The following is a 24094-nucleotide window of genomic DNA, read 5'->3' as shown; positions in this document are numbered from 1 at the left end:
TGATCTTTCGGACTCCAGATCAAAGTAAACTGGATAAGAACTCTCAAGCTGAGCATAGGCAGGAAATTGCCCTGTTTGGCTCCAGTCCTCACCTGTGCTGAACACAAAGGACAAACAAGCATATGAGACCAGTGACCCCACCCTCAAAAACGAGGCCAAGGAGAAGTGCTGAGGCTGGAGGTGTGGGCTCTAGGAGCAGAAGGGGAAATTCTTGCTCAAGAGCCTGGATAACAGTCTCCCTGGGTTGGGAGGCATGGTTGGGAGGGCCCCAGCCCACACCTGGAAAGACAGGTAAGAAGGGAACTGGAGGTTCTTTTTCTGGAGGCAATGGAGAGGTTCCAAGGGATCTTAAACTAGGACAACTTGATCCGGCTTTCATATAATAATTATCATGCGGAACAGTGTGGCAGATGGTTTGAAGAAAAAACTCAGGAAGACAGGTTAGAAGGAAGCTGCGAGAGCTCAAATAAGTGACAAGAGGCTCAACCATAGGATGTCCCTGGTGGTTCCATGGCTAAGACTCTGTGCTCCCAATGCAAGGGGCCTGCATTCGATCCCTGGTCAGGGAACTAGATCCCACATGCCGCAACTAAGAGTTAACATGCAGTAATGAACTAAAAAAAGAAAGAACCCACGTGTAACAATGCAGATCAAAGACCCCAAGTGCCACAACGAAGACCCAGTGCAGCCAAATAAATAATAAATAAATTTTTAAAAAAGAAAAGCTAAACTCTAAAGGGGTGGTGAGGAATGCAGAAAAGGAAAAACTTTCAACGGACATTTAGAAAGTAATCCCCGTACAACTGGGTTGCCAGGGGGATAAAGCAGAAGATACAGAAAGGAACTGAGACAGACAACCCAGGAAGGAGGAGAAAGCTCAGTGTGTGTGTATGTGAAGCGGCCCAGGGGAGGCAGATGTGAAACCTGCCACGCTCAGGTTCTCTGTGAGATGCTGCTGCAACATTTATAAGAACCACCTAGTGAGCAGTGGACATAAAAGGAGGCAGAGCTCAGAAAACTTTGGGGAATTTCAGGCTGGAAAAATCAACCTGGTGGTCATCAGTGGTTCAAGAGTTGAAGCCCTGAGTGGAGATGAGACGAACCAGAGAAAGGCTGAAGAAAGAGAAAGGATGGTTGAGGGCAGATCCTGAAGAAGGGGCGGGGCAGGCAGCTTCTGGAGGAGACTGGAGCATGCCCGAAGAGGGGTGGCAGAGGATGAGATAGTTAGAGAGCATCACTAACTCAATGGGCATGAATCTGAGCAAATTCCAAGAGACAGTGGAGGATGGGGTGCCTGGCGAGCTGCAGTCCACGGGGCTGCAAAGAATCGGACAGCACTTAGCAACTGAACAACAACTGAAGAGGTAGAACAAAGAGTAGAGAACACAAACGGGCAGCACATGTGGAGCTGGCGGCCAGTAGTGTCAGACGTCACAAAGAGGTCACGCAGGCTATGCTTAAGAGCACTCCTGGACCTGGGCATCTAGGAGGCCATCACGGGGGACCCGGGCATGGAGGGTAGAGGGTGGAGGCGCACAGCCTGCAGTGGGTTCAGAAAGTGGATGGGAAGAGAGCAAGCATGCAGAGTGTTTACCTACTTCTGTCTCCAGCGTTTGAGCTGCGAAGGGAACAAGAAAGAAGCAGTCGGAGTAAGACACCGCGGTGAGGAAGGGTTTGTTTTGCCTTTTCAGCTAGGAAAGGTCTGGATGGAACTACAGATTGTTAGGAAAGAGCCAGGTGATGGGAGAAAGATGTAAGGCAATCAGAAAGGGTGTGCAGGTGGCCGGGCAAGAGGAAGAACACCTCCTTCTCAGAGATCAAAAGGAAAGAGCGAACTGGTGGGTGTGGATGTGGAATTTTTTTTTTTGAGTCATCGTAGGTGGAAGGGACTGAGATTTATGCCTGGTGACTGCCTCCTCTAAACAGTAGAAGCAAACTTAAAGGCCTCAGAGCAAGCCACATGGCTGCCACCATGTGAGCTGGAATCACCTTGTCGTTTGAATCATCTGTGCCACCCAACACGTGCATTTGTCAGATGCCGACACGAACGCAAGGCCAGGCAAAAAAACAGAGCGCTCCTAATGCATTGTTCAAAGTGTTACACAAAGGGTCATGACTCCAGAAAAGACATGTTGTGTGGCAGAAAGAGTATGAGAACCAGAGGGCAAGGGTCCTGGTTTCATGGCCCCCGGCTCTGCCACTTACGAGCTTAGATCATTAAACTTCTTAGTAACTTGGTTCCATGGCATGTTAGATGGTGGTTCGTGCCAACTGCCCTGCCCGGCTCACAAGGTTGGTGTGACAATCGAGAGGAAACAAATAAACAAGGGCTTGGGGAATTAAAAGGGGGTGGGCTGGGGGAGGCAGTCAAGTATTTCCGAGTGCATAAGCTTTTTAAGGGCTTCCCTGCTAGCTCAGCAGTAAGGAATCTCCCTGCTAACGCAGGAGACGGAGGTTCAATTCCAGAGTTGGGAAGAACCCTTGGAGGAGGGTATGGTAACCCACTCTGGTGTTCTTGCCTGGAGAATGGAGAGAGAAGCCATGGCTACAGGCCATGGGGTCACAGTCAGACACAACTGACGTGACCACACACACACACACACACACACACACACAAGCTTTGTAAAGTGAAATATTTACACCAGGTGTTGCCAAACTCTGAGAAAGGTGGCTGCTCAGGGGTGAGCAGGATGCTCACCTTGGCAAACCAGCTTTTAAAAGCTCAAAAAACCCCAAGCAAATGCTCTCTTTCCCCAGGCTCTTCATCTGTTGAACATTAGAACATCAAATATTTAGGGCTTTATTCACCTCGGAAAACCGTACCTGGGCACTCCTGGTCCCTCTGATCTGATCCCACCTACACACTCAAGTTACACTCCAATATCCAGGAACATATTCTGAGTCTTCATGACTCCTCAACACTAACTTCTCACCTTGTTCCTGAAAGTCCAGCTCAAATTTCAACTCTAATCACACCTACCACCACTTACTGAGCTCTTACTATGTATCTAGTACTGGTTTAAGCACTTCATAAGGACGGCCATCCATCCATGGCCCCACTGTCCAGAAGAATAAACGGACAACACAGCAAGGTCGAGCTCCTTTGCCTCCAACCAATCTCCTTGAACCAAAGGTCCAGCTACTTCTATTAGATTTCACACCCTTTCCTGTCTTGATGTCTTCTCTCTCCTTAATCCTTGAGCTTGGAATATACTTTTGCCAATACCCAAAGTGCTCCAGAAGTCAACTCAAAAAAATAAATGTGCGGCTTCCTCTTTTCAAAGTCAGTATAACATAGGTGTCACAGTTAAGGGCGTCGACTCAAGCTGAACTACTAGGATCTGAATTCTAGATCCAGCACTCACTGCCCGGGTGAACATGGAACAAATGAATCTCTCCGCATCTCTATAAACCTCTCACTAAAAAGGGACAGTGACGGTGCTCACACATAGAAAGCGTTTGGAGCAGAGTCTATCATAAAGTGTGCAAGACCACAGTGAACATTACATGACGGTAATTAGTAATTCCATATTCTCCTTTCATACTGGTGATACTTTATATATTTTATGGCATGGAATCAATGGACTGTCTTTTACTTATTTTTTATAAGTAAAAAAAAACTAAAAAGTCTTTCTTAGCAGCTCCCCTTTGTATCTAGAGGGTGTTCCAACATGGTCGACTAAAATGACAGAAACCTAGAATGTAAGAAGTGAATCCTTCTAGGACTAAATTGTTCCTGACAGAAAAGGTTTTTAACATTTTGCAAGAATGTCCAGACTATCTGGCAATAGGAGAAATAATTTCTTTTTTTAACAAGTTAACATGTTCTCAGGCATGTGAAGGAAAAAAATGCTGGAAGTAACATAAGAAACTTTAATTATAGCATAAGATTCTACTAAATGTTTTCTCTCTCTAAAATGCAATAGCAAACATTTGCTTTGGGGTGGAGTGCTTTAAAAACTGAGCTGTAAGGGAAAGGAGAATCCACAAAGGGACTTGGAAGGGCACAGCATGCTCTTTCTTAATTCATTCAATGCAAAGCTTTAGTCTCGCCCAATATGAACTTTTGGAGTTCTTTTTTTTTATAAGTTGGAACAAAAAAAAAAACCCTAGGGTGATTTATCTAAAGGACAGAGCTAGAAGTAGGACCTCTAATTACTTAAATACTGAGGCCTCTAGATTAAAACATTAAACCTCAAAAGCTTTCAGCCGAGGGGATTAAGGAGATTAGAATGGGCTTGACAAATTACCACAGGGTTAGGGGGTTGGAAAAAGGCAGAGAAAAAGTAGGCCAAGCTTAAACAGGGAATAAAATGAGGCTCAGGAAAAATCTAATGATGTGTGTGGACCCTGAGCATCTGTGTGGGGCATGGGGGAAGGGAGTGGGGGGTGTGCAGGGAGGAGAGGAGGAGAATGGTCGACCTCAGGATTTCAACAATTAAAAAGGAACAACATTCATGTAGAACTGCTTAGAAAGTTCTTGGAAAATGTGAACGTGCCGCAAAGTTAACCTTGGAAAATGATTTTCAAATAGATCTTGGCAACTAGAGAGGAGAAATCCAAGGCCAAAAACTAAGCTTGTTATGATAACATGAAGCAAGATCTTCTCTTTAAAGGCATGCTGCTTAAATATCTCATGCATATGGGCCACTCCCTCCAAAACAGCCTCAGTCAAGATCGCTCGCTAACTGGGTCATCAACAGGACTCCCCTTGGAATATCTGGTTTTCTGTCCCTGAAGATTATCAGCTGGCTGAAAATAAAACACAATTAATCTAGAGAAGAGCTGCAATGACTCGGGTGGCTATGTGAGAGCCTGGGAGAACACACAGCCTGGAAAGATTCTAAAGCAGTGAACGTCTCCACCTTGGCAGAGGCACAGCGTGAGGGACCCAGGGGGGATCCAATAACCCTCCACAAACATTTCAAGTGTGAAAACAACAAAGAGGAACAGGAATTTCTTATCCTGGTACCAAATGTACTTCTGGCATCATGAGAAGGAAAGTAAAACCTACGAAGAAAACAACTCCAGTTAATACCACCCAAAAAGATGTTCCAGGTTCAATCGTAGGCTTTCTTCTTGCTCTGTAAGCAATTCTATTCTTTGCACCAACTCACTTCTAGCAATTTTAGAGTTCTTTTTTCAAAAATATTTTGCTTCTGTTATATAAAATGTTTCCTTCAGAGTTTAAAGAGGTTCTTCAAACTAAAAAAAAAAAAAAAAAAAATGCCAGAATCAGGAAATTAAAGGTGGCAGCATCTACTCAGTTCTAGCTGGCAAAACAGAAAATATGATTTTTCACCAGATTTCTCCATTTTGTAAACACTGGCTCAAAGGGGAGGAAAAAAAGAAAACACACATTATATAGGCAAAACAAAATAGTCTGCAGGTCCAGCCTAGCCCTTGGGCTGTTTGCAGCTTCAACTCAAACCTGTCAGTCATTTGCCACTATTTTTAAACGTCTATATTTAGATATTTGGGGATCTAAAATTTAGCCAAGCAGATACAGGTTAGTCACTATTCATTATTTCTCATAAATAGAAGGTACTCTGCCTCAGCCTCTCAACGTCCTTGAAGAACTGTGCTCACAACCTTTCTCGCTCTGCCATCATTTTCCTCACAAACATGTACGTCACATAGGTCTGCCCAAGTTAACTGAGTTCCAGCTCATGGAATCTAACTTAAATCTGCAATAAAAGAGCTACTGTAATACAAATATTTTTAGCAAACTGAATGGGGCTAAATAAGTTTGTATCAGAATCTTACTTTCCCCCATGAACTTGAAAATGTTGGAGATTCAAGGAAAAAAGGGCTTCCCAGGTGGTGTTACCTGTCAAAAAAAAAAAAAAAAAACAGGAGACAGAAGAGACACAGGTTCAATCCCTGGGCAGGGAAGATTCTCTGGAAGAGGGCATGGCAAACCACTCCAGTATTTCTTGCTGGGAGAATCCCATGGAAAGAGGAGACTGGTGGGCTTACAGTCCATAAGATCACAAAGAGTTGGACATGACTAAAGTCACTTAGCATGCAAGGAAAACAAGAAAAAAAAACACACATACACATGAGCTGTAGAGGAAGCGTGTATGTAGGCTTGGGGGCCCTAGTCCCTTATTTCTTCCCTGTGGTTCCTATCATGTCCTGCTCAGCACAAGCAGACTCATCAATTCAGCAGATCTTTTGCTCTCAGGGTCCACATGGGAGACCCCAAAACCAGGGGGCCTTTCTTGAACTTCTTGCGGCTTGTTATCAGTCCTTCTGAAACAGTTTCATTTCCAGGCTCTAGAAGAAACCTCATGAGAATCAGCTACAAACACTTGAGTCCACCTGTACACTTGCTGAATTTTCTACAATGGGGCCCAGGAATTTTTATTTTTAGACATTTGTATTTTTAACCAGCTTCCCCCAGGTGATTCAAACCTGCCACTGAGTTTCAGAATGAATGCATAAAATGAATGCACAAATTCCCTTTGATCTACAGTCCAGGGTTTATAACCCAAGAAAACTTCTAACAGTCTCTGTACATCACGCAGCATAAACCACTGGCACACACTTGCCCTCTGCTTGGAATACTGATACGGTTTAACTCCTAACACACCTACTGTATAGCCTGGATGCTGATGTGCCCCCAAAAGTCAGGCTGAGATCCTGTCTCCCAAAGGTGATGACAGTAAGAGGTGGGAGCCTCAGGGAGATGCTTAAGTTGTAGGGGTAGAGTCCTCCGAAATGGAATTGATGCCTTTGAAAAGAAGTTTCAGAGAAAGTCCTAGTCCCTCCCACCACATAAGGACGCAGCAAGAAGGCATGGTCTGGGAACTCACAAGAAAGCCCTCGTGAGAACATGACCATGCTGATGGCCTGATCTTGGACTTTTAGCCTCCAGAACTGTGAGAAATGAATGTCTATGGTTTACAAGCCATTCAATCTGCAGCATTTTGTTATAGCGGGTCACATGGTCTAAAGTAACTCCTCACTTTTTTCAGTCCCACTCACCATTCAGATCTCACTCAATACTTCCCCTGAGGATTCTTCCCTAAGCACCTACACTCTAAGCCACAATCCCCCTTTATGGTGATTATAATAGTTTTTGTGTTGTGTTATGTCACTTCAGTTGTGTCCCACTCTTTGCAACGCCATGGACTGTAGCCCTCCAGGCTCCTGCCATCCATGGGATTCTCCAGGCAAGAATAGGAGGGGGTTGCCATTTCTTTCTCCAAGGGATCTTCCCAGCCCAGGGATCTCTTATATCTCCTGCACTGGCTGGTGGGTTCTTGACCACTAACGCCACAGGGAAGTCCCAATAATAACAGTTTGCAAATTCCCTTATATTATAGAATTAGATTAGAGTCCCTTATATTATGGGGTTAATGGAACCTGCCATAGTTCTCACACATTGATCTGAGTGGTTATTTGAATAGTGTCAGTTTCTAACTAGATAGCTAAGGTCCAAGAGGACAGACATCACCTGGGGTTTGCCCACCACTGTAGCCCCATCCTCAGCAGCAGGCTTGCCATATGCTAGGTGCCGAAGATATATTAAAGTATGGAACTAATGATGGGACATGGAAGCGGGGGAACGTAACAATACTCTGAGTGAAGCATCAGCAGGATATACACCATCGACATAGCAGAAGTGAACCTCTTAAGGGGTTAGATCATTTCATAACGGGGAAGTTCCTCTTTTCAGGGTTTAAGATAGTAAGAGAGCTAAACATGAAAGTAGGGAAGACTGTATGCACGAACGCAAAGTGAATCATTATCACAGTTTTCCACTATGGATTACTCCACAGTACAAGGCCGGCAGTTTCCTTAAAATGGGAGGTGTAATTTAAGAATCGCATGCATTAAGGTAGTCCAACAATGAATTCACAGCTGCAGGTGACACCTGAGTCTTGAAAGGAGGTTGAAGGATTTAGTATCAGAAAACGTTCCCAAATGATGTCATGAGAGGCCACAGCAAAGAGCAATTGCTTTGCAGAAATGAGAAACTCATCAGATTTCAAAGCCAGATTTCTCCAGAGGGGAATGACGGAGGACCATATGAGGAGGTAGAAGCAGAAGCAAATTTAAACTGACAGTGAAAAAAATAAATAAATAAACTGACAGTGAATCTTGCTGGGTTCCAGGGACTTATTTGCACAAATTAAGATACTTGAAATATTTACACATACACATCAAACCTTGAGTGAAAAAAAACAGAAACCTATCATTTCCCCTCATCTATAAGCAGAGTCTCAACATTTCCAAGATGATCTTTGATTTTTTGTTTCCAAAGACCCAGTAGGACCCCATTTCCTCCCACCCCTGAGCTTGCCACAGCTTGCAGAACTGACCCAGGGAGGGTCTGGTTGCGGGCCTCTTCAGCTGCACCTGCCTGGTCCCCAGACTTCAAACCCTCACTCTACGCAAACACAGACCAAATTGATTTCCAGTGCTAAGATGAGATTTCTTTTGTGTTATGATTTCCATTCATCTTGTGTGAAACTTCCAGGATTTAAGCTATGTCAAGTGGTTCAAAATGGAGTCCCAGTGACCAACGTGAACTCCTGTATTAGTTGTTCTGAAAAGTCTACCATAGAATCATGAATGTCTTAAGAGCAAGACCATGACACCCACAGATAAATTCCTTAAAATGAGCCCACTGAGCCAAGCAACTAAAGGCTCTCCCCGGGAGGACCCCACTCCCCTCCTGAGAGCCGGTCCCTGGCTGCTGGAGGCTCTGTCCCAGCAGAGGGCAAATTCTGCTCATGCTTGTCCTGAGACCCAGGGCTGAACCAGAGGCCACTACTCATGCTAAGATGCTGCCTTTCTGGACTTCTTGGAGTGGTTTGTCATCCCCTTTCCTATTTTCCCCATTTGATTGACCTGTGCCATGTGCTTATCGAATGCTGGCTCCATTTCATTTATTTCCAATCCTGTGATTCTTACCCCTCCACAAACACCCAGTCTTAATGTCTTCTCTGGGCTGGTCTACTACTGACCATGGTCAATGTGTCCTGTCTACCTAGATACTGAACGGTATCTCAAACATAATGCACCATCTACCCAGAGCTCCTGGTTTTCCCTCCAAACCTGTTAGGCCCAGGTCAACTCCATCTCTGGAGCAGGTATCATCTCACCATCCAAACCCTTCTAATAGGGCCTTCCTCAGGACTTCCCTGGTGATCCAGTGGTTGAGACTCCAAGCTTTCAATGCAAGAGACAAGGGTTCAATTCCTGGTCAGAGAACTAAGATCCCATTTTGTTGAAAGGTATTGCCCCCACCCACCGCCCCACAAAATAGATCCTTCCTTGATGTCTCACTTTCACTCACACCTCAAGCCCATTCACATCTCCATTCAATCACAAAGCCCTGCCCGTTATATCTGGAATCTGTCTGCGTCTCACCACACCCACTGCCGTTATCCTACTCCAAGCCACCGGCATCTCCTAGCCCCACAGTCTGGCCTCCCCACTTAGGTCACCTTTGTCCCTCCAAGCCATTCTCCACCCAGAAGCCAGAGTGATCCCTTCCAAAAATAAAGAAAGTAGATATATCATTCTCCTGCTCAAGACCCTCCAGTGGTCTCCGTGAATCTTTTTTTTGTGAGGGAGTATAATTGCTTTACAATATTGTATTCATTTCTGCCGTACTATTAAGTGAATCAGATATATATATATATATATATCCACTCCCTCTTCACCTTCCCTCCCACCCCAACCCACCCATGTAGGTCACCACAGAGCACCAAGCTAAGCTCCCTGTGCTATACAACTGCTTCCCACTAGCTGTTTTTCACAGGATAGTGTGAATATACATCAATCTTAATCTCCCAATTCACCCCACCCCTCTTCCCCTCACACATCCATTCTCTCTGTCTGCATCTCTATTCCTGCCCTGCAAATAGGTTCATCTGTACCATTTTTCTAGATTTCATATATATGTGTTAATACACGATATTTGTTTTTCTCTTTCTGATTTACTTCTCATTTTGACTTGGGGCTTCCTTGGTGGCTCAGATGGTAAAGAATCTGCCTGCAATGCGGAAGACCTGGGTTCCATCCCTGGGCCGGGAATATCCCCTGGAGAAGGAAATGGCAACCCACTCCAGTATTCTTGCCTGGAGAATCCCAGGGACAGAGGAGCCTGGTGGGCTATAGTCCATGGGGTGGAAAAGAGTCAGAATGACTGAGAGATATCTTATTTGATTTTGCAAGGCATTGCTCCCCACCCCCCCCCCCCCAAATAGATCCTTCCTTGCTCCATGCAGATTTAAAAAGCAGAAGTAGAAAGACGGTAGAACTGAGAGTTCTAGCTCTGGCTCTGTAGCAAATTTAAGTGCCTAAACTGTAGCAAAATTAAGTGCCTTCACCCTTCTATGCTTTATCTGCAAGGCTGTAGGTTTAGTCATAAAATTCTAATATTCTGAATCCAGTACACAATTTAACATGCCTACCTCCGCTTACTCTAATTCTCCCTTTCAGCAAAATGTCTGTTTCCTAAGTCCTGCCTCTAAGCCCATCTCCTCCGGCCCAAGGTCCACGCTTAGGAACACTCACACAGAGATGCCTTGGTTTTCCTCTCACTCTCATTTGTTCACTTCGGGTAGAAAAGCACTAGAAAGGAATCTCAGCCTTGCATCTGGGCAGCTCCATCTCTGAAGTGGCAACTCCACAGCTGGAAGGCATCCACACGCGATGGCAGAGTTCTGGCTGTACCCTCAGATGGGTCATTTCAAGCCACTATACATCTTCCAGTTGACACAAAACTAAAACCAACATGCCCAGAGAAAAACCCAGCACAGACTGTGTGCTCTGGCCTCTGTTTAGTCAGAATGTTGACCCTGTGATAATTTTTTTCCCTGTAGGATTTTAGGAAAGACTAAGTTTTAACCATGAGCATGACTTATTCAAGAAAGGAATACCATCTTCTAGGAGAACCAACTAAAATATACAAACCCAGTGTTTCCCATGAAATGGAAGGACAGAAATTAGTAAGGAACTCATATGTATGTATGTGGTTTGAGAATAAAGGACTCCAAGCAGACAAGATGACTTTCCCACTTAGGTCCATTTTGAACAACACGGTTTGATGGAAGCAATAGGGAAGGGGGAACAAAGAAACAAACTGCAAAACCCTCATGCTCAGAAAGCCAGGAAAGGAAGCCTCCTCCGATCTGCCTTAGGACAAATTCAGCAAATAAAGGAAAACCACTTAGCCATGCCCATGTCCCTTCCCGTAGCTCTATCAACAGCCAACTTCCCCTTCCGCCCTGGTCTTCTCTGTGCTTCTGCACCAAGGCCACAAACAGCCCAAGAGGTTGCTTATTTTCTTGTTCTACATTCAGAATTTGCCTGCTCTGGGGTTAGCTCCCTGCTTTTTTTTTTTTTTTTTTCCCTGTCCCCCACCCTCTATGCTTTTCTTTGATTCACCAGAATACTAAAATTTGAGATTTTTAAATCCAATCTATATGTCTTAAAAACCATAAAGAATTGTCATCTTATTGGGTCTATGAACAGAAAATAAATGGTAAGTCTGTGAAATGCAAGATCTTACTTAAAAGAGCTAAAAACAAATCTAAAATCTAGCCAGAGCGCACCAGTATTCCTGCTCCCCAGAATGACTTCCCTTCATTACAAGTTCTTTGCCCAGAGCCCTCCACCTGCCCAAGCCTCAGCTCCACCTCCCATGCCACCCACACCACCCGGGGGCTCCAAGGGTTGGCACCACAGCTGCCACCGGCCCGACAGCCCTGCTCAGAGGCTGGACGGAGCCACTATGTTAAAATGAAGGCTGACTACAAACACAGGCTGAAGACATCTGCTCATTGTTGATAGCAGATCCAAACAAACAAAGAAAATCCCGTTCTCTTATCACCAAATCTATGGAGGATTTTGTTCGTTCCAAACGCCCACTCAGAAAATATGCAAGAATACGTACACTTACGGCAGATTTGTGTTGTTTTAAGGCAGAAACCAATACAACCCTGTAAAGCAATTACCTAATTAAAAACAAGTTAAAAAGAAAATATGCAAGGGCCATCTAATGCGGTCCTATGTTTGAAATATGTATTAAGTCCAAGGAGCTTTAAGACCCTGGAGACATCTCAACTGGCCTTATCATTTTTTTTTTTTTCTTTAAACCAATAAAGCAAAACGTTATCTGCCACCCTCTCACCTAAAAAGTCTACAGGAAAACCTGTTGGCTGAATTTACATGGGCTCACAATCTTAAGGCTGAAGTGTGAGACTTTCTCTATGTACCTAGTAGCAGACAGCTCCTGAATTGTGTCGTGTGTGTAGGCTGACCTTCATGCTAGCCTGCCTTCTCTCTGGGGCAGGGACCCACCCTGGGCTTACCCATATGACTGGGCACTTGGTAGACAATGCAAATACTTGTTAATTTGCCTTAAAATTGTTTTAAAGCAAATTTAGTTGCTTAGTTTTCTTTTGGAAGGAAAATAAAAGTCAAATTGTCTCCTTAACTTTAAAAAAAAAAAAAAACTAGGAAAATATAACAGACCTTATTTGATAAATAAAGGGAAGAAAACTCCAATACGTTCTTTCTGAATTATAAGGAGGGCTGACTGACCATAGGGGTTTACCCGATGGCCCAGTGGTTAAGGATCCCTGGGTTGGGAAGATCCCTTGGAGGAGGAAATGGTAACTCACTCCAGTATTCTTGCCTGGATAATCCCATGGACAGAAGAGCTTGGCGGGTTATAGTCCACAGGATCACCATGAGTCAGACATGACTGACCATAGGAGAGAAGACCTCTATTCTTCTCCACCTTCATTCTCTGCTCTTCCCCACCGCTCATCCCAGCACAAAATGTTCAATAAATGCCTCACAGCAGTGAATGTGTGTAACTTACAGGGTTAAAGGGAAAGTTCTACCATCTTGGTCATTTCTACCATCCTCTCCACCAGCCACCCACCCCACCCCCGGCCATTTCTAATTTTTCTTCAACCTGAAAACCAGTCACATTTTGAAGATATCCAGAGACACTCCAGCTCAAGAGTTAACTGTGGCCAGAACCCTAACCTCTTCTAAACCAAAAGCTGAAGTCACAAAGAAACAGATTTTCCTCCTTCAAGATAAGGGTTATCTTTCCAGCTGAGGATCCTGGAGTCATTTTCTCTTTTTTTCTTAACCTTCCAACACTATGTAAAACTGGTATGTGGACGCACGCGTGCGCACACACAGGCACACGCACACACGCACACATCTTTGGGCAATGGATATGCAAATTAGAATGTCTATACATGCAACCGAACCACAGGTTTTACTTTAACAGAGAAGTGCTAGAATAAATTCACTTCAAACATTTCACTTTGCACTACGAATGTGAACTTGAAGAGCTGGTGCTAATTTAGAACCGCAGTGCTAGGACGGGCGGTCCGATTCTCCTCATTCAAGCACCGCACTGCCATTTGTCAAAAGAGCATAAAAAGGAATTTTTCCTTTGTTGAAAAAGACTGAGTGTTTTGGTTTCGTCAAAAAGCTATCGCTGAATACCATTCTGTATTATATCTGTGACTCACTCTCAAATGAGATGTCACCACACCCCCACTCTTCTTTCATAGGTGATAAATAAAATAGAACAGAAATTTAGTTTCAAAGTTTCTTACCATATACAGGGAACAAATCTTTAAAAATTAATACTTTGCCTTCAACATTTTGACCTCTTGCTTTCCCTTTTTTATGGTTTGGATCTGAGGAAAAACTAACTGGGACAGAGGATCTATCAACCAGAACAATTTTTTTCTTTATATTTTCTTTAATGAAGTCAGTGCCACACCCCCACGCCACAAAGTCAAAAATATCAAAAACAGCTCAAAACCTTTCTGAGACTTTCATGATACAACTGTCCTCTGCCTTGACTGGGTTGTGGGTTGTACAGGCATATACATTTGTGAGGTGTACACATTTTTCAAAACAGAGTAAGCTGTCCTCTAACCAGCTCTATATTTTACTGTATGTAAATCACGGCTCAATAAGAAGATTTTTCAAAACCTCCTACAAATCACATTTCAGTATCTGTCATCAGTAATCCACCTCAGACCTGAGTTTTCTGCGTGCCAACAAGATCCTAAAGCCAGGAAGGAATCTCCCTCTACAAAGGCCACGGACACCCCTGCCCTGAAAACTACCCCCCTCAAATCTTCCTTCCCGCAGGAATCGCCCCAGATGTGGACTTCCACTCACCTCGACTGACTGAGAAGGCATTTTCAGCTTCGTGAGCTTGGCTTTGGCAGGCACTTTTAAGTCTGATTTCTCAAAGGTCTGCTGCCGGTACTCCTCCGGCAGGGGTTTCAGTTCAGGAGACTCGCTAGGAGCCTGGTCTTGACCGTCCATGGGCCGGACATAAGCCGTGGGCTTCTGCTGCATTGCAAGGCTTTTTGAGGGGAGGGAGGGCGGGGGGAAGGTCTGAGAAGGTGGCTGAGGAGGGGCTACCCCAAGGCTGGCCACTGCCACTGTGCTGTCTTGAGGGGTCTCTTTATCGTGCACCTTTACCGCTAGGTCCTTGGGAGACTTGGCCAGGCAGTAGCCTTTATTGCTACTGCTACTGCTGGGAACTTTGCCGCTTCCTTGCGTTCTGGGAGCAGTCTGCTGGTTGGAATGTACAGGTGACAAAGGGGGGACTGGGGAAGGCAAAGAGAACAGAGGCGAAAGTTCCCTCTCCGGAGCGGAGTCTGTCGTCAAAGCACAGTGGTCTCCATCAGCCCTGCGGTCACCCTTTTTGTGATGACTAGAGCCGTACCCCTCCTGACCGAGGCGCTCTTGGGTCAGGTGCTGGCTGTCCGGTGGGCCATAGCTTTTGGCGTGGAGACTTGGCATTGGTTCCATTCTTGGCTGCGCCATCTTTGGGTGGTGGCCGATGTTACCAGCAGGATGTGGTCCACAGGCAGGAGTGTTAACGGGCTGGTGGTGGACACTGGTGTGGAAGGAGTGGGGTGGAATGCTGCTCCCCTTCTCAGGAAATAAAGGGTATCTCGGCTTCCCCAGCCTATTTTCGGAAGCATCCAAGCGCTGGGGGTGGGACTTGCTACTAAGGAACTCCTTCATCTCTTCATAGTTTCCCAACATGTTCTGTATCCGACTGGATAGCTCATCACCTTTCTCTGTCTGAAAAAAGAGAAGACAACAGAGTTAGATACTAAGGGACAAAAGGAGAAGAGAAATCACCATTTAGTAAACCACGTTACATAATGCCGTTAGAAAAGAAACATCTCATTATAATGTGTAACACAGAATTTAACATGCAACTTTAACTCAATTCCCCTGTTGAGAAGCCTGCCATGGACAAATATTACTAAATACAGGAGACAAACATTACAAAAGAAAACCACAAACTTTGATCAATTTGATTAATGAGGTTCAGAGGACTTTTATATTTTGTCTTCAAAAACAATCTCTAGAATAACTGTCTTATTTCCACAGTTGCGACCCTTGTTCAGACTCACTTTCAACACAAAGTCAAACATGCTGATAAATCAGACTTTCCCGTATTCAAGAAATACCTTGTATGGCTCTCCAAAAAGGGGGATCTTTTCAGAAAATGCCTCTTTATCTTGGTGAGCTTCCTGGTTGCGTCTTTCCTTCTCTCTAATTCGAAGCAGGTTTCTGTCTTCATTGTACAAGCTGCTTCAGACGCCACAAAAGAACACAAACAAAGTTCATCAGTATCCAAGCTTTGCTGCGCACGCCCGTTTGTGAGGGAGGCAAGGACAGCTCAAAAAGCTGTGGCAACAGAGAGCGGATTTAAAGAAAGCCCAAGGGAACCTCCCTGGAGGTCCAGTGGCTAAGACTCCAAGTTCCCAATGCAGGGGGCCTGGTTCGATTCCTGGTCAGGGAACCAGATCCCGCATGCCGAAACAAAGAGCCCGCATGCCAAATAAATAAATAAAAACAAATCCTAAAAAAAGAAAGAAAGAAAGCCCAAGTGTCTCATCCTGCTCCTAGATTAAGGCCACAGTCAACGAACTGGCTGTGACCCCCCAGCTCCGGTCCTGGCTCTGGTAACCTAAGCATTCATTTTGCCCGCCTGCCTTTGTGGCTCAGGACTGACTCCAAACGGAACAGTCTTTTATAGTCAGTGGGGGAACTGAGACAAGATTAATGATATTTTTGCTTCCAGTCTGCAAAATACCAGGTAGAGGTGGAAGCTTTTCATCTGAAGAAGTCAGCAGGATGTGAACTTTATTCCTGGATCAGTATTGTACATTTTGGAAGATTAAAATCAAAGGGCTTATTTCATAATTAAAAGATTACCAGGCACCCAAAACAGCATTTACTTTCTTTTCAGCCCACTCTCCTGGAAGTGTCTCAGCATGTAAACTTGAAAAGATAATTTTTATTTCTCATTTCAAGTGTCAAGGATGGGAAAATCCGATTTTAGATGTCAGCTCTACCACGGAGAAACCTATAATCTGATGGCCCAATTTAAACCACATAAAAATGTATCCTAAATCATCAGCCCTGGCACAGAAGGGGTTAAGATCTGTCAACCAAATCACAAAAACTGGAAACCCACAAGAGTGCAGTTTTAGCGTATAAACCAGAAGTGGGCTTGCCTTAGGTCAGAACTGAGGCCAGGCCATCCCAACCCCACATGTGATATGTAAGAATAATGAAAACAAGAACTGGTAAGAAGGGTCTTTCCCTGGTGGCTCAGTGAAGAATCCACCTGTCAGGTGCAGGCGACATGGGTTCAATCCCTGACCCAGGAAGATCCCACGTGCCTCGGAAGGAAGCCCATGGACCACAACTACCGAGCCTGTGCTCTAGGGCCTGGGAGCCACAACTCCTGGAGCCCAAATGCCCTAGAGCCCGTGCTCCACAACAAGAGAAGCTACTGCAATGAGAAGCCCACGCACCACAGCTAGAGAATAGACCATGCAACAACGGAGACCCCACACAGCCAAACAAAACAAAACAAAAAAATCTAGGGGGGGGGGTGGGCGGGGAACAACTATTGGAAGACTTCTGCCCTCATAGACGTGCTTTAGCATATCTACTGAAACCCCAGTTTATTATCTGAATAAATCAAAAAATATTCAGCTGTCTCTCCAAGGCACTATGTGCCTTAGGAATTCTAGCCTTGCTGTTGGACACCCTACCCTCCATCCCCTTCTTGGCCTCTCTCAGGACTTCTCTGATTTCCCCAACCTGAGCCTACTTACTGGTCTCCCTGCCTCCCCTACATTGCATCCCTCTAATTAGCCTTCTTACAGAAAGAAATAGGACCTAAGGCTCTGGTTCTCATGTCACTACCCGTATTTTAAAATAACAAGTGTTCAACAGCCCTTTGCTGCTGCAGAATCAACTCTCAACCCTTGCTTTGGCATTAAAAACTGCCCCATAATCTAGATCGACCCCAAAAATGACCTTGCTGCCTGCCAGCTGGCCCACCGTGTGCATTCTACCTGACAGCCTTGTCCATTTCCCAAACACACCTGGTCAAGGGCACCCTCCTGTTCTAATCCCCCCACCCCCAGAACCCTCTTTCACTGAAGGATAACAATTCTTCCAGGTCCAGGGTACCCACAAAGTATGATTCTCCTGCAAATCACCTCTATATTCCAGGCGCATCAGACTACTCCCTGCTCCTCAGTGATATTGTGGACTCTGATGCTTTCATTTCTTCTGCTTCTCTCTCAACCACATACACTAGCCCCGATTTCCAACTACCAGTAACTATCTGGAGTGACTCCAATTTCACCCACCCTCAAGGCTTCCTCCAATCCACCTGACGATATGTCATGTGGTTCTCCCTCTCTTTTCCCCTTTCCCCTTGAAAAGAGGAAGACCCGTCATAATAGAACCTCTCATATTTTTCTGTCTCCTGGTGCTAATGCAGAGCCCTCTGCATAAAGCTAAACACTCAATGTTTTTTAATTTAAAAATAGTCACTATGCTTATAGTGCATTACTTGTAACTTTTAAAATATAACTCTGAAAGACATGTGTAAGAACAGTGTTTAAAAAATTATAATCACTACAAAATGACTCTGCTGTTTCTATAGGCTTTCAATCTATAGGTTGGGGCGGGGGTGGGGGGTGGCGTGGCAGGGGCTAACCTACCTGGTTGAATTCACTGGGATGTAGTAAAGAATTACCTGCTTGGACCACAATAGCACAAACTTTTCCTAGATGATGGGGTATTTTGATATCCGATTTTAAGAGAACAATAATGTGAACAATTATGTGAGTCAACATACGGAAAACTAAACCAGAAACTGGCTTCTGGAGTCTTCTTTAATAAGAGCCTGAACCTCACACACGTCAGACATACTTATTTCTGGGTGACAGCGGCACAATGGACCTTTTGGCCACTCAAGAATTCCTGCAGTTGGTTTATGATTTTGGTGATCCTTGTTGGCTGAAAAACAGCAAGAAAAAGAACCATGTAGCATTAACATCCAACTATGGGAGCCAAGTTTAAGAGGGTTGATGAGAAAGTAGCTTTTCCTTCAAACTTGCTTCACAACCACTTTGTTTGCAGGGAGGGTTGGGGCATATCACAAGTCCTCGATACCACTTGAATTCCCAAGCTTCTCTTTTGCAAAGCTACCTGATACAGACACCCTACACGGGTGCACAGAGAAGGGGAAGCAGCTCTGCAAGGGTGTCTGCTTTGCTATTCTCCTCACACAGGGAGTTCTCCCTTGTCTGATTCTGCTGGTTACATCAGTGGAGTTTCTAGAGCCTGATTTGCTTATGAGTGTTCACGGCCTGTGGCTCTGTTATAAGAGCTCTGCCCACTCCTGAGTAACTGCTACCTTTGTCTTAAAAAAGGGAACCCTAAATGACAAAATTCTCAGTCCTGGATTGAACACTGAGCATGTGTAATAGCAGTGCCTTAACTTGTAGGCTGCTCAGGGTCCTTGCTTACGTTTCCTGTCAATTGCACGCACGTGAAGACAAGCTACACTGGTTTACAGTTACAAAAGTGTTTTAAATCGATCATCTCAGTCTTATCTCAGCAGTTAGTGTTTTTACCACGCTTCTAAATTTTTATTCCAAAATAATACAAGCTGCTACATAAATAATGAGAAGAACCCGATTTTACAAAATTCCAAACACTGGCTCATGATTCAAAAACTGAGGCGCATAACTCCTACTGGGAAGAAATTCTACTAAAGATTCTGCTTAAAGGTTTTATTTCATTAATTAAAAAAAAAAAGTTCAAAAGACACACCCAGATTTCATTGGCAGACATATGTAATATTATAGCAATTTTTTTTTTCCTTTAGGCTTTTAAAAGACTTTAATGGGTGCTTTTTTTTCCCCCTATGTCAGTTTTGAGATGAACTTTTGAGTATTTTTTTTCTTATTCACCATCACCCTTCAACTAAGAAACCCCAAAATAGTGAGGTGGGGAAAAGCCATCCCAGGTGTCACCGGTAGGATGAGTTTTATGAGGTCTAAACTTGGTGAGAGAAAACTCACTCTCATCCACACTGTCTGCTGGGCAACTCCCTCTTGGGTCTTGCTCACCAAGGCCCCTGGGCAGGGCAGAGGAAGGCAGAAGAGACAGGAAGTGACCAGTCTAAGCCCCAAGACAACACAGGGCAAACTGTGAGCCCTCATTTTTCTAGAACGTCTACTTTCTTGTAACTAACAGGATTTTGCCAGTCACACCGGTGGCTTTCTGGTTTACTCGGCTTTTACTTATTAAGTTTGCAGCTGGAAAAGACCCCGATGCTGGGAAAGATGGAAGGCAAAAGAAGAGGGGGCAGCAGAGGATGAGATGGTTGGATGGCATCACTGAGTCAATGGACGTGAACTTGAGCAAACTCCAGGAGATAGTGGAGGACAGAGGAGGGTGGAATGCTGCAGTCCATGGAGGCACAAAGAGTCAGACAAGACTTAGTGACTGAACAACAGCGAAGTTTCCAGTGGCTTAAGGAATGATTTGTTAAAGTCGTCGGGCACATTTTCTCATGAATATCTTCTTTTTCTTGGTTTCCTGTTGAAATCGGGGGAAGTTTACATTTTAAAAATATTAACTCAGTGAGTAACATGAGTAAACCATTGTTCAGCATCTTACACATCACTGGTTTTAAATCAAGGTGCAAGCAAGGAGGGGGTGGATGGAAGAATTTTAAATGAGGGGATTTTAGGAAGCAGTAAATGTCCTACGTGATTCATAAACTCTGTAATTACCTTTGAATAATTACAAGTTGACTACCATTTCTCTTAATTAAAGGTGGCAGTTTTTCCTCTGGCATGAAGTGGGGGGAGGGATGCATTCTTGCTCTCACAGGATCACTTTATCCCTACATCAGTCTTGTTAGACTTGATCACTATTCACATCAAGTGCCTTAGAGCTGGTCCTTCGTGTCTGGAGATGAGGAACTCTCAGACTTGGAGGGACCATAGGAGGCCATTTTCTATGAGGGACTTGAGCATCAAGCATTTTGATACCAAAGGGGGTCCTGGCACCACACCTAGCAGACACCAAGGGACGAGTCCCCCTTCAGTGATTTCTTCACGCCTCTCTGCATTAGACAAGAGGTACTCAAACTTCAGTGAGCGTCAGAAGCACTGGGAGGACTTGTTCAAACCCAGACCTCAGAGACCCGCCCCCAGAGTTTCTGATTGAGTTAATCTGATGCGGCACCTGAAGCCTGCACGTTGAACAAGTTTCTACGTGGCTCTGGAGAATATGAGAGAGCACACTCTTTGGAGGCTCTATAACTGCTTCAGGTTCACCCAGAGAAATAACAGTGAGGCTGAGAGGGGCAGAGCCAAGGACAGCCCTCACAGCCCAGGCCAATCATCGGGCACTGCTTTAGTGACACTGCATCAGTCTATTTTATATTCACAATTGCTCTGTGAGAAGGAGACATTAACTCTGTTCCCCAGGTAGAAAAAAAAAAAGTGTTCAGAGATGATCTTGCTATTATTAATATTAAATGGTAGACCTGAAAATTCAAGTACAGGTCACCTGATACCAAATCCTGTGCTCTGAATTACTGTTTTGCTAGCAAAGCTTTCAGGCTGCTTTCAAATGCACAGAACAAGAAGGCATGCTAAACCGTGCTAATTTATAAGTAGTCATATCTTCTTACCGGGCTTCCCAGGTGGCTCATTGGTAAAGAATCCACCTGCCATTGCAGGAGACACAGGTTCGATCCCTAGGTTGGAAAGATTCCCTGGAGAAGGAAATTACTACCCACCTTCAGGATTCTTGCCTGGGGAATCCCATGGACAGAGGAGCCTGGCAAGTTGCAAAGAGCTGGACATGATGGAGCACTCTTGAGTACGACTCATTGGAAGAGACCCTGATGCTGAGAAAGACTGAAGGCAGGAGGAGAAGGGGTAGAAGAGGATGAGATGGTTGGATGGCATTACCAACTTGATGGACATGAGTTTGAGCAAGCTCTGAGAGTTGGTGATGGCCAGGGAAGCCCTGGGAGTTGGTGATGGCCAAGGAAGCCTGGCGTGCTGCAGTCCATGGGGTTGCAAAGAGTCAGACACAACTGAGCGACTGAACTGAACTTAGCATGCATGCATCATGCATAATTTCTTATAATCCCTTAGTCTCAGAGAGGTACATATCAACAATTCGGGTATTATGCCTACCGGTGGAACATCTTGGAGCCATAAAACACATGTTCAGTTAAACGTATTCACACACATCTGTCCCTTCCTAAGGAAAAAAAGGTGGTGGAAGGGAGAATGCCAGCATGAAGTTGCTCTTCAAATTATAAAATCTGTGCTACAATGCTTATGTTAGAGCCTTTTTTAATTTACAGATTTAAGGTCACTGACCCTATAAAAACCTCTGGATTCTCAAGTCATCTCTAATGTGTTCAGGGGCTCTTCATGTTAATTTCTTTCAAGAACAGGCTGTAAATAAACTTGCACTAAAGTAGCCATTATATGCCCAATCCTGGGCTCCACTCCCATTAACTTCTGGTCAGGTGACCTAGGCCATGTTCCTAGGGCCTCAGTGCCAGCTTTCTGGTCAGCCCAGGAGTCCCCACCTGGGGGGCGAGAAACAAGTCACATGGTGATTAGAAGTGGTTGACTGCATTCGAAAACAAGCCCACGTGCTGAAGTGCCCCTGAGGGGGGAGGGTGCAAAGTCTGACCACCCAGCAGATATTCATGAGTTCCACCTCAAGTGTGCAAAAACATTCCTAGATAGGGAATTACTTAGCAGTAGCCAAGTTCTTGGGGCTTCCCTGATGGCTCAGTGGAAAAGAAGCTGCCTGCCAATGTAGCAGACGGTGGTTCGATTCATGGGTCGGGAAGATCCCCTGGAGAAGGAAATGGCAACACACTCCAGGATTCTTGCTTGAGAAATCCCACAGACAGAGGAGCCTAGGGGGCTACAGTCCATGAGGGTCCCAAAGAGTTGGACACAACTGAGCGACAAGCAGCCCAGTCCTTGGGTCACGCACTACTGTCCACTGTCTGAAAGGTTCGACGCGAATGTCTTAGAAAGATTTCTGCAAATGCATTAAACCACCTCCTCTATAGCATTTTTTTTTTTAATTAAATGAACTAGAAAGACCGCCAGAGGAAGAAACCACAGGCTTCAATTTCCAGCGCCTGGCGAGAGAGCAGTGACATATGAGATCCACGAGCCATTGCTAAGGTGGGCTGCATCCCCAATGCTCTGACAGAATTCCAGCCCTCTCCATCAGGAAGGAGCCCAGGAACCTAAAGGAAGCTGGGAGAGCCAAAAGCTGCCAGTGTGTGCTCACTTCCAGAGAGGTTGGGGAAACCCCTGAGGAAGTCAGAGCTGCCCAGTCAGCACCCGAAAGTAGCCACTCGGTCAACCCCACGCTGAGGCCTGTCAGGGCCGACTGACTCCCACTTTTCAAATGCTTCTCCTTGGGGGTCTGGGCCCCTGTGTTAGAACACGGAGATAGAAAAAAGAAACCACAGCTCCAGAAGGACTGGTGAGAAGTGAGCCTCCTCTTTCTCGCTCCCTGGCACTAAAAGAGGAAAAGAGCCTGCCTATGTGGAAGAAGGGGATGGAAGACCTGGGCTGGGCCTGGGGTGCCAGGCACACTGCCATCGTCTGGCTGGAGGCACCTTCCCTGGCTGAGCCCACGGCCCTGCTGCTAATCTAGGTTAGGCACGCAGGGGGCCGAATGCCACCGGGCGCTGCCATGGCAACTCGGCCCATGGGGCAGGCTATGCACAGCTGACTACCCATTTATCACCCTTGACTGGTCACTTCGCACAGACCTCCCTGTGATGGATGTGACCAACTCACGTTGAAAGGTTTAATTCTCCCTCAGAGGACAGAGCGCCGTTTCTCCTGTGTATTTATCTTCCTGGGTGTCGAAGAGGGAAATCCGGAAATCGATGGGGTGTGTTCATTCTCGAAAGGAACGAGCCTTCTAACTGTTTTGCAAAGCTCTATGCCCTTCTGATTCGAACATACAAAGGACAGAGCAAAACGCACAGAAGACAGGCGACTGGCTTAGAGAGCAGAGACCTCTGTCACAGACGACGGGCAAAAAAGACAGCAGACTTGGATGCTTACTCGTTGTGTGAGTGACTTTTGGGGGTTGCCCAAAAAGTTCGTTCCAATTTCTAACATCTTACACAAATACCCAAATTTTTTGGCCAATCCCATTGTTTGAAAGTCACCCCTACTGATTTTCGAGTCCATCTTCTGGCCCTCTTGTTTCCATGTCCTCTATTCCTACAATCCGGGGATCAGAGAACAGTTTGAATGTCTCGCTTTACAAACCAAATGTCCAACCTTTTTCTTGTCCTTAAACCATACCATAAAGACCTTTCTCCCCCCATAGAGACATTTTAAAGTGAGAAATCAAAGTGGCTCCACGTATTAAGGTAGAAGAAATTTGGCCTCAAAGAAAGAAGCACGTTTTCATCGCCCTCTCTGTGCACGTGGAAGAATTCACAACAGGCTTTCTCATAATAAAAATCACTCAGCTAAACTTTGCAAGGATTTCCCCTTCGTTACCTCTCCTACCACTTAACACACACAATAAACGGAAAAAAAAAAAAAAATCAGAGACTTAATCCTAAAAGAAAATCTGTTTTTATATTTTAAAAAATCAGTATCGGCCAAAGTGAAATGACAAAAGAGCACAATGTCACAGCTGTTTTCCTGGGGATCAT

At 45.0% G+C, this 24094-nt stretch overlaps 1 protein-coding gene across 15 annotated transcripts in view; it reads right to left on the bottom strand.

Annotated features, from left to right (window-relative positions):
* The window catches only part of AFF1 (ALF transcription elongation factor 1), a 196929-nt gene that overhangs the window by 85006 nt on the left and 87829 nt on the right, over positions 1 to 24094 (bottom strand). For 7 of the 15 annotated variants that reach the window (XM_055589045.1, XM_055589047.1, XM_055589052.1 and 4 more), the window contains 2 exons: positions 15501 to 15624; positions 14185 to 15105 (listed from right to left, as the gene is read on the bottom strand). The exons of 1 other annotated variant lie outside the window; for it this stretch is intronic. In XM_055589045.1, coding sequence (XP_055445020.1) covers positions 14185 to 15105; positions 15501 to 15624 — 1045 coding nt within the window. The remainder of the gene's footprint in view (positions 1 to 14184; positions 15106 to 15500; positions 15625 to 24094) is intronic. 7 more of the 15 variants (XM_055589048.1, XM_055589049.1, XM_055589053.1 and 4 more) reach the window with 1 other exon arrangement.

Source organism: Bubalus kerabau, chromosome 7, assembly GCF_029407905.1.
Source record: "Bubalus kerabau isolate K-KA32 ecotype Philippines breed swamp buffalo chromosome 7, PCC_UOA_SB_1v2, whole genome shotgun sequence".
In the NCBI taxonomy this organism is placed as follows: Eukaryota; Metazoa; Chordata; class Mammalia; order Artiodactyla; family Bovidae; genus Bubalus; species Bubalus kerabau.
The sequence above is the reverse complement of the archived record's forward strand: the minus strand, read 5'-3'. Positions and strand labels throughout refer to the sequence as shown.